At 42.8% G+C, this 12,895-nt stretch overlaps 1 protein-coding gene across 11 annotated transcripts in view; it reads left to right on the top strand.

The window, feature by feature from the left end:
* Positions 1-12,895, top strand: part of tradd (tnfrsf1a-associated via death domain) — a 33,557-nt gene that overhangs the window by 1,099 nt on the left and 19,563 nt on the right. For 5 of the 11 annotated variants that reach the window (XR_011345690.1, XR_011345691.1, XM_069901206.1 and 2 more), the window contains exon 2: positions 11,778-11,922. Coding sequence is in view for 9 of the 11 variants with exons in the window: in XM_069901206.1 (XP_069757307.1) it covers positions 11,787-11,922 (136 nt within the window). In the remaining 2 variants the exon portion in view is untranslated. Of the gene's footprint in view, positions 1-385; positions 458-526; positions 2,200-2,984; positions 3,170-11,279; positions 11,473-11,777; positions 11,923-12,895 lie in introns of those variants that run through there. The other 6 variants (XM_069901200.1, XM_069901199.1, XM_069901202.1 and 3 more) reach the window with 6 other exon arrangements.

Genomic DNA, 12,895 nt, shown 5'->3' with positions numbered 1-12,895 from the left:
GGAGGATGGGAGATGTCTCTAATAAAAACTAGTTGCCATGGCGATAAGTTGCAAACAGGCTGATGAGTGAATGGAAGCAGTTGGAGAGTGAGAACACGGACAAAAAAATTGGAGGAGTTGCCTATTTCAGAGATATGCTGGCTGGTCAGATGGACCTGTACTCCACTCCCAAAGGAGGAGTAGAACCAATGTCGGTGTACAACTGATTTTGATAGCAAAATCAGATTTCCTGATCCCTACTGAATTGTGTTCAATTACACTGTATGGCTTTAAATTGAATTCTACGCCTTTCTGAGGCTCCTTATCCATTTAGTGGAAAATTGCTGCAAGTATTTAAGGAAGAGATCCTCCTGAACCTCGAATACATCCTATTTTTCCCCCACAGGTGGGTGACACATTGAAGTCAGGTCATACATAACCAGGATGGTTTGAAGAAGGAAAAGCTTTATGAAAGCAAGTAATGAAATGCTGTTCCTTTTCTTTCCCAAAGGTGTGGATGCCTATATTTATGCTGTTTGCAATGTGGACTTTGGCCAGCAAGTCATTTTACACAGCTGACGGTGGTTGGTTTGTTGAACGTAGATCGAAATCCTTAGAATCAGTGTGCTGAAATGCTACTTTTGGTTTCAATTTCTAAATTACAGACGAACACTCCAGCCTCATTAATATGCAGCACTTCAAGAATTACAATGCTAGACCTGAGAGGGGCGTGCTCTTTAAGATGATGGCTGTCGATTCGAATCCCAGGTTTAAAGACTGCCCTTTCTTCAGATGAGCAGCAGGAACCCAGCTTGCTCAAGAAATGTCTCTGAGGCTGTGGGGACACCTGTCATCTTGTGCATGTGGTGATGGCAGTGTGATTCACATCCTAAGCACCGTCCTCACTTGATTCGAGGCAGGGATGTGGGGGGAAAAGAATTGCCAGTTGCCTCTCAGTGATGACACTTAAGAACATAATGCCAGTATCTATGGAAACTGATGATATCTAACTTGTCTTCACCACCTTAATCTCTCTATCATTTCTTAAATTGTCAGACTGCCTTGCAGGTGGTACTGGATGAATGGAAATTCCATATCAGAAAGACTGAAGCCAGTGTCTTCAAGCTGTGCCTTAGCCATTAGCCATTCTGCTCTCTGGCAATCATCTGGAACTGAATCAGACTGCTTGCAACCTTGGTGTTTTATTTGACCCTGGATGTAGTATTTATCTCATTTAGATTGCCTTTTTTGCTTTTTCTCTATTATTGTTTTGACTCTATCTCCTGTCTCCCCAATTTCTTGCTGAAAGTCTTGCCCATGGTGCTGTCTCACACCACTTGAGCCAGATGACTATTTCCCATACACTTGAGCTCGGCCAAAATTCTAATGCTGTATAATCAATTACATCCTTATTGGTCTCCATTGCCAAATGATGTCTTGCTGACTAAACAATTATTACTTGTTTTCAGCCCTGTCCTGGGATCTCTTCAACCTCCTGCAGCTCAATGACAAAAAGTATCTCCAAGCATCCCGAAATTTAAATTCTACTATAGCAATTAAGCCTTGCAATTTTCTTCCAAGCCTCGACAGCTCTCTTCCATCTAAAAGGTGCTTCTTCTGATTTCACATTTATTGTCAGAGTACATACACAGGATCACGTACAACCCTGAGATTCTTTTCTCTTCAGGCGAGGTAGAATGACCACATTGATTTTGTGTGTGTGTTGGGGGGCGGGGGGAAACTGCACTCAACGTACTCATGTAAAGAAAGATAAACAAACTGCAATACAGGTTGTTCCCCCATCCGTGTTCTGTTCTGGATGATTGGTCATATCTTGGAATGGGCATCTGTCGAAATTGCCCTACATGTGAGACTGAAGAGGAAAATGATGGATTTCCTTCTCATTCTCTCTGTTGCTGCAGACCCTGAGCAGCCTGCGGACTCGACTGGCCTCTAAAATCCGTCAGAATATTGAGCAACAGAATCAGACAAAAATGGGACACAGAGTTAAAATGTAGTGAAATATCTCAACATGGCAGCCACAAAGGCCAGCTCTCACCAGCCAACGTGATGGCCTCCATAGATAGGCCCCATTTTCACCTTAATTTTATATTTTTAATTTTTTTTCTTATTAAAAATTTCGGTCAGGTGTGCAGATGGACCTAAGTCGCATAGGTCGCAAGTCAAGGATCATGTGTACAGAGATACCGAGTGCAAAAGGTAGAGTCCTTAAATGAGTCCCTGATTGAGTTTGTCGCTGAGTCTGATGGTAGTGGGGTAGCAGCTGTTTCTGAACCTGGTGGTGCGAGCCTTGGGGACACCTATACTTTTTTTTCCTGATGGTTGCAGCCAGAAGAGCGTGCGCTTGGTGGTGTGTGGATCCTTGGTGATTGCTGCTGTGCTCTGAAGGCTGAGCTCCTCGTAGATGCTCTTGATGGTGGGGAGGGGTTTTTTCCTGTGATGTCCTGGTTTGTGTCCACTACCTTTTGCAGGGTTTTACACTCAGAGGTGGCAGTGCCCTCATACCAGAATGTGATGCAATGGTTTAATTTGGTAATTGATAGCCTTCCCTCAGAATCCAAATCTATTTTTGTGGACACGTCATGAAATTTGTTGTCTTGCGCAGCATTACTGTGCAAATATTGCTGTAAATTGTATTTCAAAAATAAATAGTGCAAGAAAATAGGAGAAAACGAGGTAGTGCCTGAGGCTCATTGTCCATTCAGAAATCTGATGGCGGGGGGATGAAGCTGTCCTTGTGCCGCTGAGTGCTCAACCTGACAAAAGCCATTTATTTTATTTGAATCTCCTCACAATAAGATGTGTTTATGATCATTACAAATTTTTAAGAAAGTTGTAGGTGTGATTTTTTTTTTAAACTTGAAATTTTATATGAAAATTCAATGTTTGCATTAGTTGCAGAGGCACACAGTTCTGAAACCGCCTTAACATGTGCCCATTCACACTAATTATGTTCTCTTCACATTCCCCTCAACTCTTCCCAGATCTGACCGCTCAACTACATGCTAGAGACAGTTTCCAGGAATTCACTGACCAATCTGACCATCTTGAGATGTGGGAGGAAATCGGAGTGCTCAAGGAAAACCCACCTGATGATGGTGTGATAATGCCAACTCAGCATCAACAGCACTTGAAGGTTGACATTGAACACAGTCACTGGAGCTGCAAGGTAGCAACTCTGAGCTGTACCCATTTTGTCAGCAAATTGGTTGAGGCCCCAACAGTCTGGTCAAGTGCTGATAGAGTCCACTTGATAGAGTCAAACAGCTTGGCAGGCCACTGGCCAACCTGTCCATTCCTCTCTGGGCCAACATCCCTCTTAACTTCTCCCAAATGGACAAATTAAGCTTTGTTTTACATGTAGAGGAATGCTTTCCTTTCCCCTCCCTCCCCCCCCCCACCCAAACCAAGGAAATTTTGATACAGTAAAAACCCCTCGTATCCAGCACCTTTGGGGATTGGTAAATGCCAGAAAAGTTAATTTTCGGGTTGCTTGAGATTGCATGTTGCATCATTGGAAAACTGACTACTAGGTGGAGCCAATTTTAAACTTCCATTTTTTTTTAACCTATTTACTTTCTTTGATTTTTTTTTTTTGCTGGTCACTTGAGGCTGCCGATTGCTTGAATTTTGGATAACAGGGAATTTACTGTATTAGCAGGTATGATAGATGGCGCGCACTGTAACAACAGAGAATACACAGCAGAACCATGGAGCATATAAAGCCAAGTTTATTATATTACGCCAGCGGGAGTGAGGAATACAGAGGGGGGTACAGAGTGTCATCGTTTTTCTGTACTGAACCTCACTCAAAGTACGCAGTATTTTTGTGCACCTTATATGGCTCTTTTTGTCAGTACATTTCCCACAAGTTGTTAAACAGGTTGTTTGAAGTTGATTGTTCTTGGTCCTTATTAGTATGTATCCTTGTGGTTCTTTCTTAGGAATGTAAATTACTGACGGCAAAACAGTTAATCCCTTTAAGTTTTCGGACATTTCACATTTGAGGTAATGTCTCGATGGTTTCCTCCTAATATATATCAGACGTTTGTTTCAGAGTCACTTTAGTTTTGATCTAATTATCCAATACTAATTACTTATCTGAAGGGTAAATCAAATCTTTAACGCAGGAAGGAAGTTTCTCTTAGCGTCTGACATCCCTGGGATATTTCTGCATTCATTATGTGAATGCTATCAGATTGCTGACCAGTATGCTTATGGCAGTGGCTTCCTTTCTGTTTATATGAATGGTCATTTGTCTGTAAGGCTAATAAATCTTGTATCAGTCAACATCAAGCAGTGGTTCCTTAATGTTTGTCTTATCTGTGTGACTTAACGTAGAAGTTAGCACAGCACTATTTCCGAGCCAATGACCTGAGTGCAATGCTGTCTGTAAGGAGTTTGTGCGTTCTCCTTGTGTCTGCATGGGTTTTATCCCACTTTCCAAAGGTGTTCAGATTAGTGGGATTTTGAGCAATTGGGTGGCGTGGGCCGGAAGGGCCTGCTACTTCTGTATCTCTGAATTGAGGGAGCACTTGTTAGGAATCGTGGTGATTCAGCTGGGAGAATGTTGGTGGCTGCAGCTCTCGTCTTCCTCCTGCCAGGTGGCACTGTTGGTCTGTAGGTGAATCAGGTGGGGCATCTGGTGAATTGAGCTATTAAAGCTGGTTTGCTTTAATCTTTTGGAGGGGAAAGAAAAGTGCCTGAGCCGCCCTACTCAGGAATTGTGCCTGTTTAGCAAGGGCGGGAATGTTCTGACAACCGAAGTTCAGGACGCTATTCATCTGAGCAGTGAAGGTGGTACTGCTAAAGTAGCTCAGTATGTTAGGAAGCCTCCTGTATCAGAAGAAACCCTGATGCAGTCCAAGGTGGATAAATTACAAGAATTTATATTTGTACAGCATCTTGAAGATTAAAGATGTTTTATTATGTTTAATCTCATTCAATCTGTGTACAGTCTTGCTTTCCTTGTCCATATAATAGTGTTGAATTTTTGGAAGCAGTTCAGAGGTTTACTGGAATGGGTAGGTTGTTTTGGGAAGAGGGCTTGGCCAAGAAAGGCTTTGAAATGCAGGCGTATAGAGGGGGAAAAGATCCTGAGAGGTCTTGCCAGGCTGGATTTTTCCCTTGGAAGAATCTAGAACCATGGATTTCCCATTAAAGACAAATGAGGTGAAATTCTTTTCTTTCAAATGAGTCTTTGGAACTCACTTCCTCAAAGGGTTGTGACAGCAGAACCTTTGAATGCTCTAAGGCAGAAGCAGATAGATGAGGGAGGAGGAAAGGTTGCTCGGAGTTGGTGGGAATGTAGAGTTAAATGTACAGTCTGATCATCCATGTTCTTACTGGGTAGGGTAGTGCAAGTTTGGGGATTGAGTGCCCCACTCTTAATTCTGATGTTTGTAAAATTTGGTCCCACAAAATTTGACTCTTGCTTAGGAAGGGTGAGGCAAAAATGTAAACCCTCACTCTCCATTTCTCTACAGGGCAGCATGGTTGGCGATGCAGTTAGCAAAATGCCTTTACAGTGCCAGCGATCGGGGCTGGACCTGGGGTTCGAATCCCGCGCTGCCTGTCAGGCAGCGTCCAGGAGTCTGTGCGGGTTTTCTCCAGGGGCTCCTGTTTCCTCCCACCGTTCAAAAACATACAGGGCTATAAGTTAATGGGGCATAAATTGGGTGGCATGGACTCGAATTGGCCTGTTACAGTGCTCTGTCTAAATTTAAAAAATAAATCATTGAGGAATGTTTTGGAGTGAGATTTTTCATGGTCACCAAAAATGGTATTACGAACCATGTGTAATGAACAGCAGCAGACAATGAACCAGACAATGCTTAAGTTTAAACCACTAATTTTATTTCTTACTCTTAAACTATTTCCTTAACTCTTAAACTAACCTTAACATTAAAACTATCCTCAACTATGTGCGGGTGTACTTGTGTATGTGATATATCTAAACCATTAGAGTCCAGGCCAAAATCTAGAAAATTACTTTAAAGTTCTGTCTTTTAAATCCAGTGTTGAAGTGTAGGCCTTTGAAATTTGATGCCCAAAATTAATGATGAACTGATGGGACGACTGGAGTTGTCGCTGCTACAGACTCATGAATTCTCCTTGCGTTGCCTTTGAAGAAATGTCCATCCTCATGAGCTCTGTGGTCATAACACCCCTGGTCCTTGTAGGCAAAATTCAAACTGGCCAGCCTCCACGAAGCTTCCAAGACCCTAGTACCGGTCCCTTCAAGTGACCTTTACTGTTAGTCACAATCAAAAATGAAGCACTTTGCTTCACAAAAGACCCTCCTGGCACAGGTCAATCCACTGAAAAGGCCCAGTCATTCACAGAGCTTGCTTTGTTCTCCCCTTTGCAAAATCACGTCTTTGCAAATGTGTCGAACCTGGAGCAGACTGTGACAAGCCTTCCCTCGGTTCTTACAATGTATCTAATTGTCGCTGGGCTATAGCTTGTGTTGTGATGGCGCTTGTTTGAACTGTTACCTGTGATCATTCAGTCCCTCCTGTCTATACTATCCCTTACTGTGATAATCCCATTTTACTAAAACGGGAGCTCATAATAATGGTGTGAAGGAAATGAAGCATAAATGGGTGAGAACAACATTTTTGAAGATTGAGCAGATAATGAAGGCAAGACCAGAGAGGTGTGTGATGCAAGGAAGAAGGTTGCAATCCCATGGTGGGTGGCTTAAAAGCTGCACTTCTCTCGGGGATACCGGTTGAAATTTGAGTGCCGTTTCCTTTGCAAAGTGGATAATTTCAGGGAACCCTGATATTTTGAAATGAATCAACTGTAAATGTGACAAGAAACTGGTGGTTTAAAAAAAAAGTTCTGCTGCCAAACTGAATGAACAACTTGTCTTTTGTGCTTGGTGAATGAGTCTCCCCTTGCCCCAAATACTCTTCCGTCTGAAGCAGTCAGGCTGGTTAAATTCTCTTTAAGCTGATTTCCCACCCCCCCACCCCCTAATAGAGCAGAGAGTGGTTTCTCTGCACTGTGCCGTGGAACAGGTTGCTTGCTTTTGATTTCAGCTGGGGCAACAAGAGTAGGTCCCAGATTAGGAAAGCTAGATCGTAATTATGCCCATTGGGGATGGTGGGGGAGGGGGGTGCGGGAATGAGTGAGCTGCCTTCTTAATGTAATGAATGCATCCTGGCATTTTGAAGAGGGAGTGGGAATTGGAGTTGCGAGCTTCCTGTAGCAGGAAGCTTGCTCCACAGAGTTACCAGATATATCTAGAGCAGGAAGGACCTGTCCAAACATTGCACACTGACAGATCTTTGAGACTGCAGTTGGAAACAGCCAGCGCTTGCTATTGTTGATTCATGTATTCCGTACTTCAAAGATGCACATTGGGTTTGGTCTGAAGTGCTCATTGCTGTCCTGCTTCAGGGTACCAGTTCCAGTTCAGTTTGACCAGATGGATGGCAATTTTCCTTTGCATGGGCTGCATGGTTCCCTGTTAATTAGTAGCAAAGCCAAGCCTGGTAAACCATCACATTCAGAACACATTCAGAACACCAGGAGAGAGCTATTCTGCAAAGCCACGAGCAATTCTGGCCATAACTGTTCGGAATAAGATATTAGTGTGACGAGTGCAGTGTATGTAGATTTACCAGGAAGAAACTTCATCTCAAATCATAACTTGGTTAGTGATATCAAAAGTCATATGTATTTTCCCTAAAATGAAGAGGATTTGATTGATGCTCTCGTGCCACAAAAGAGAATCAATGGGGTAGAAGGAATGGATTTAGATTTAACTTTTTACTTTATTAAATTTTTTAAATTGAGTTTAACATATAAATCCTGCATACAAAGTCCACTAATATAGCGAATAGCATGTCATATCACATACATGTCACAAATTAATATAAACTTAATTCAAAATACCTATCCAAATTTGTTTATTTAACATTATTTCTTAAAGATAATTCTGGATAGAGACCAAGTAAGTTGCATTATGCAATCATTTGGTTAAGACACAGTAATTTCTCTCTAACCTGGTGATATGATCTAAGATGACTATAATTAAACCTGAATATAATGTTATCTAAAAAAGGAATAAAAAGAAATAAATCGAATCTATCCCCCTCCCTCTAATTAAGGTTCCCTTGTAGAAAAGAATGTAAAGATATGGATCAAATAGTGACTTTCAAAAACTAGACAGAGAATCACCAGAGCATCTGAATTTCTTAAATCTTCCAATCATGATTGTATTCTATGAATGGGGCCCACATCTTTTCAAATTGAAACTTTCTATCTTTAATGTTGTATCTAATTTTCTCCAAACTTAAATAAGACATTACATCACGTAACCACTGTGTACAAGTAGGTGAAGAATCATCTTTCCATTTCATTAAAATTGCTCATCTGGCTATCAACATGATAAAAGCTAAAACTTCCTCTTTAGATTCAGACAAAAGTATATCTGGTTCACGAGGGAAAAAAAACCAAACAAGGACATTAAAGGGCATGGTTTTATTTTGATCTTAAAGATTTAACTTTATTGTCATTGTGCCAAGTACAGATACAAAGCCAATGAAATGCAATTAGCATCTAACCAGAAATACAAAGAAAAGTGCTGTTTATAAAATAAAAGCCAACGCTCCAGCAAACAAACAAGTATAAAAGTGCTGACAGTACAATATGGGTGCAATACTGCTCAAGAGCTGTGATTTAAGGTTCAGCAGGGTCACAGCCTCAGGAAAGAAGCTCTTCCTGAGCCTGCTTGTTTGGGAGCAGAGGCTCCTGTGGTGCCTACCAGATGAAAGGGGAGTAAAAAGTCCATAGTTAGGGTGAGATGCATCCTTGATGATGCTCCTCGCCCTGCCTAGCAGCGTTTCTGATAGATAGTCTTCAATGGTGGGCAATTGGGTGCTGATAATCCACTGGGCAGTTTTTACGACCCGCTGGAGTGGTTTACAGTCCGATACGGGACAGTTGCCGTACTACACTGAGATGCTGAAGGTGAGTACGTTCTCAGTGGAAAAAAATCCATCAGTGTCCTGGGACAGGGGTGAGCTTTCTTAATGCTCTGCAGGAAAGAAAGGTGCTGTTGCGGCTTTTTAATCAGGATGGAGGAGTTCAGGGGCCAGGTGAGATCATCGGAAATGTGGACACTAAGGAACTTGATGCTTGATACACGTTCCACTACAGCTTCATTGATGTAGATAGGGGCACGATCCTTGGTTTTCTGGGTGATAAGGGCCAGGTTGCAGTTTGTACACCACACGGCCAAGTGCTGGACCTCGTCCCTGTAGGCTGTCGTATCACCCCCTTCTGATCAGGCCAACCACCGTGGTGTCATCAGTGAACTTGATTATGGAGTTAGAACCATGCATGGGAGCATAGGCGAAAAGGGAGTACAGAAGAGGGGCTCAGCATACAGGTGCTGAAGAGAGGCTGTCTATCTTAACAGATTGAAGTCTGTTATTCAGAAAGTCCAATTGCAGAGGGATGAGCTGGTGAAATTTGGTGATCAGCTTGGAGGGAATCACAGTATTGGAATGCTGAACTAAAGTCGATGAGAAGAGTTGGGGCTGTCTAAGTGGGTCAAGGCAGAGTGAAGTCCTCCTCAGTCGACCTGTTGGTGCGATAGGCTGATGAGTTGAGGATAAGAATGTATAATGCAAAAAAAAATTGGAACCACACATCTCAGGTGTGAAGCTGGGGAGGTGCCAAGGTTCATTTCCCCCCAGTGGTGTTTTGCACGGTGAGCTCCAGTTGGTGAGGTTGGGTGATCCAGAGTTGGTGTAAGGACTCATTTGGAGGGGGACATGATCATTGCAGCACAAATTAATAGAGAATGCCAAGGAGCAAGCTGAAGCAGAGTTTCCAATAGGATGATCTGGCGAAGGTGAAGCAGGAGCAGAAATTAGCAAATAAAATAGGAGGTTGTTTCAAGTGACACTTCAAACACAAGGTGGGGCATCCAAGCCAGAGATCTATGGGTGTCGAAGGAAATGGAGAACTTGATGGACTGCAGGCAAATTCTTTACACACAAGAAGGCTAAAATATAATGTTGAGAGGATAGAGGGAAAAGAAAATGAGATGGACAATCAAAAAAGATGAAAATAACGTTAAACTGAATCACCAACTCTCTTAAGGCATGTACTAAAAGGGATGGAGTCAACTGGGGATTAAAAAAGAAAACACGGGTACAGAGGCCCCAATACTTGCTGAGTACTTTGTCTTCATCCAGAAAGTCATGCTGCCACTATCTCTGAAGTGGATGGAGTGAAAATTGGTGAAGTAATAAGATGGATAAATTAGTGACTTCTTCTGGATATGATGTATCCTTGGTTGTCCAAAAAAAAGCGTGGCAAATGGAGAAGAGTTTTCCACGATCTTCCAATCCTCTGCCAACACACAGAGTTTTAATTTCTTTAATTTTCATAGCTCACTGAAACTTCCACGAAAAGCCCAGAGAGCTGCCCAGGAAATGGCACTCCATGGAAGCTTGGAAGTCTTCCGCAAAGGATGGCCAACGCTTAGTTGTGCGTTCATTTTAAACCTGAGATGGATGAACAAAACCATCAGTTATTGAAGGATGTTGGGGAGGGGGGGGAGGAAATGTGGTTGTATGCAGTTGAGTCACAGATCAGCTTTGATCCAATAGGTTAATAGCTCCATTAGGTTTGGACTTGAGGGCAGTTGACATAGTTCACGTTGCCACTGAATGAGAAATTTCCCTCAAGCCAGAGATGTAAAAGTGTTCAGTTGGTAACATGGAGTTGGGTTCAGCCTTGACCCAACTGGTATTGCTCCTGAGATGTAGAATTATTCAGCTGGGAACGTGGCTGTGAGAGGTTTAAAGCATTCTCTTGTTTCAAATTAAAATTGCTCTCGTCTCGTGAAGGTGATTGGTGTCTTAAATGTTGCATAGCTTTTTAAATTGAGTGTAATTCCCTATGGCACCCAATAGACTTACACCCCCCCCCCCCCCCATGTGTTTTGAAGGGAGGAAGGACCCGGAGGAAACCCATGCAGACACTGAGACAACATGCAAACTCCTTACAGACAGCGTCGGATTCGAACCCCAGTTGCTGGCGATGTAATAGCATTGCGCTAACTACTACGCTAACAGTGTGGCTGGTATATTTCATTCCTCCCATTTTCTGGTCAGTGCCTGGCTGAGCTGCAAGTTCTGCAGCTTGCAAAGCCAGTTGTCAGTCTGGTAATGTGTGTGAATTGTTATGGAGTTACAGTAATCAGTGGTTTTGCTTAACCAAGTGACGATCACAGTAGCAGGTTTTGAAACAAGCAATTTTGACATCCTGTGTGGCCTAGTTCTCAGAATTTCTGGGTTTTTTTTTAGCAGTAAAAGCGGAGAAAGGCAGGCACATTTCCGATATTCTAGTCTTGTCTGCCAGTGGCATGCTTAAATCTTGGAAGATTTTGGTCATCAACACAGAATACGTTACAGGTTTATTGCGAGTCGATGGTGGGATGAAGGGGTAAGTGAACATTGCGTTAAGTTTGCAGGTTGACGTCCAGCAACTGAGTTCCACCAGTACACCTATTGCCAGTTATGATGGCTAACGCACTCGTCTTGGGTGAACCTCCGTCTTCTGTGCTTGAGCATTGACACAGTACTCATAGTCGACGGTGCTGGGAAAGGATTGTACATGTACTCATCTTGTGTGCCTGTTGTAATTGGTCCATATTACCTTTGACATGGCCTGTCCCAGCAGGGTCCACTCCTTGGGCGATCAGTACATGGGGGTTGGTCTGGATAACTATTCTACTTTTTCTGTTTCAGTGACAGACAATGGACCCTGCATCTCCTTGCTGGGTGGGCAGTGTGTTTCTCTTCATCCGTTCGGACACAGTAAATCTATCAGACCTTTACCGAGACTCGCAGAAGCAGCTGAAGATTTATAAAGCTCTGAAACTCTCTCTTGCAGGTAATTTGCAAATTTCAGGGGCCAGTACTGGAAGTGGTGCTTGATTCTTGTGCCAGTTTTTATAAATAAACTGTATTGCAAAGTGCTTTGTATTTTGGCCAATAGTGAGTTATGAATGGCCAATGGCATAGATGAAATAAACCTGGAGTAAGCTTTATCAATCTATATTTAGAGCTAAAGAATGTATTGAAGCAAAGTTTCAGAGCTTTAGAAATGATGAGTTTTCAACATCTAAAGAGTCCCAAATCACTTTGCATTTTGCTAAACAGGATTGTTGGGAGATAGTTTGTCACATCCTGCTTGCTTAAGAAGGTATTTCTGTTCTATCCTTCTTTGGCTTGGCTTCGCGGATGAAGATTTATGGAGGGGGTAAAAAGTCCACGTCAGCTGCAGGCTCGTTTGTGGCTGACAAGTCCGATGCGGGACAGGCAGACACGATTGCAGCGGTTGCAGGGGAAAATTGGTTGGTTGGGTGTTGGGTTTTTCCTCCTTTGCCTTTTGTCAGTGAGGTGGGCTCTGCGGTCTTCTTCAAAGGAGGCTGCTGCCCGCCAAACTGTGAGGCGCCAAGATGCACGGTTTGAGGCGTTATCAGCCCACTGGCGGTGGTCAATGTGGCAGGCACCAAGAGATTTCCATAGATTTCCATTGTTCTATCCATTGCAGCAGAAACTGAGCAATTTACAAATCTGTAAAATGTGAGTAATTGCACTCAGGAAAAGGCCCTCTCAATCATTCAAACACTTCGCTTTACATACTCCTTGAAACCACTTGGAAGAAGTAACTTAAAAACCCAATCAATGTTGGGAGAAAGTCTGTGAAATTCCTTTAGGTAGTCAGCTCTTGTGCAAGATTTGCGCCGCCAGGTTCAGGAACACCGTTAGACTCTTCAACCACAAACTCAATCAGGGGCTTGTGTAAGGACTCTTACTTTTGCAATTTATTGATTTCCCCCCCTCTCTGCATTGCATAGTTT

The sequence above is a fragment of the Narcine bancroftii genome, chromosome 10 (assembly GCF_036971445.1).
Source record: "Narcine bancroftii isolate sNarBan1 chromosome 10, sNarBan1.hap1, whole genome shotgun sequence".
Taxonomy (NCBI): Eukaryota; Metazoa; Chordata; class Chondrichthyes; order Torpediniformes; family Narcinidae; genus Narcine; species Narcine bancroftii.
Note: the sequence above shows the minus strand (reverse complement) of the source record. Positions and strands in the feature narration are given on the sequence as shown.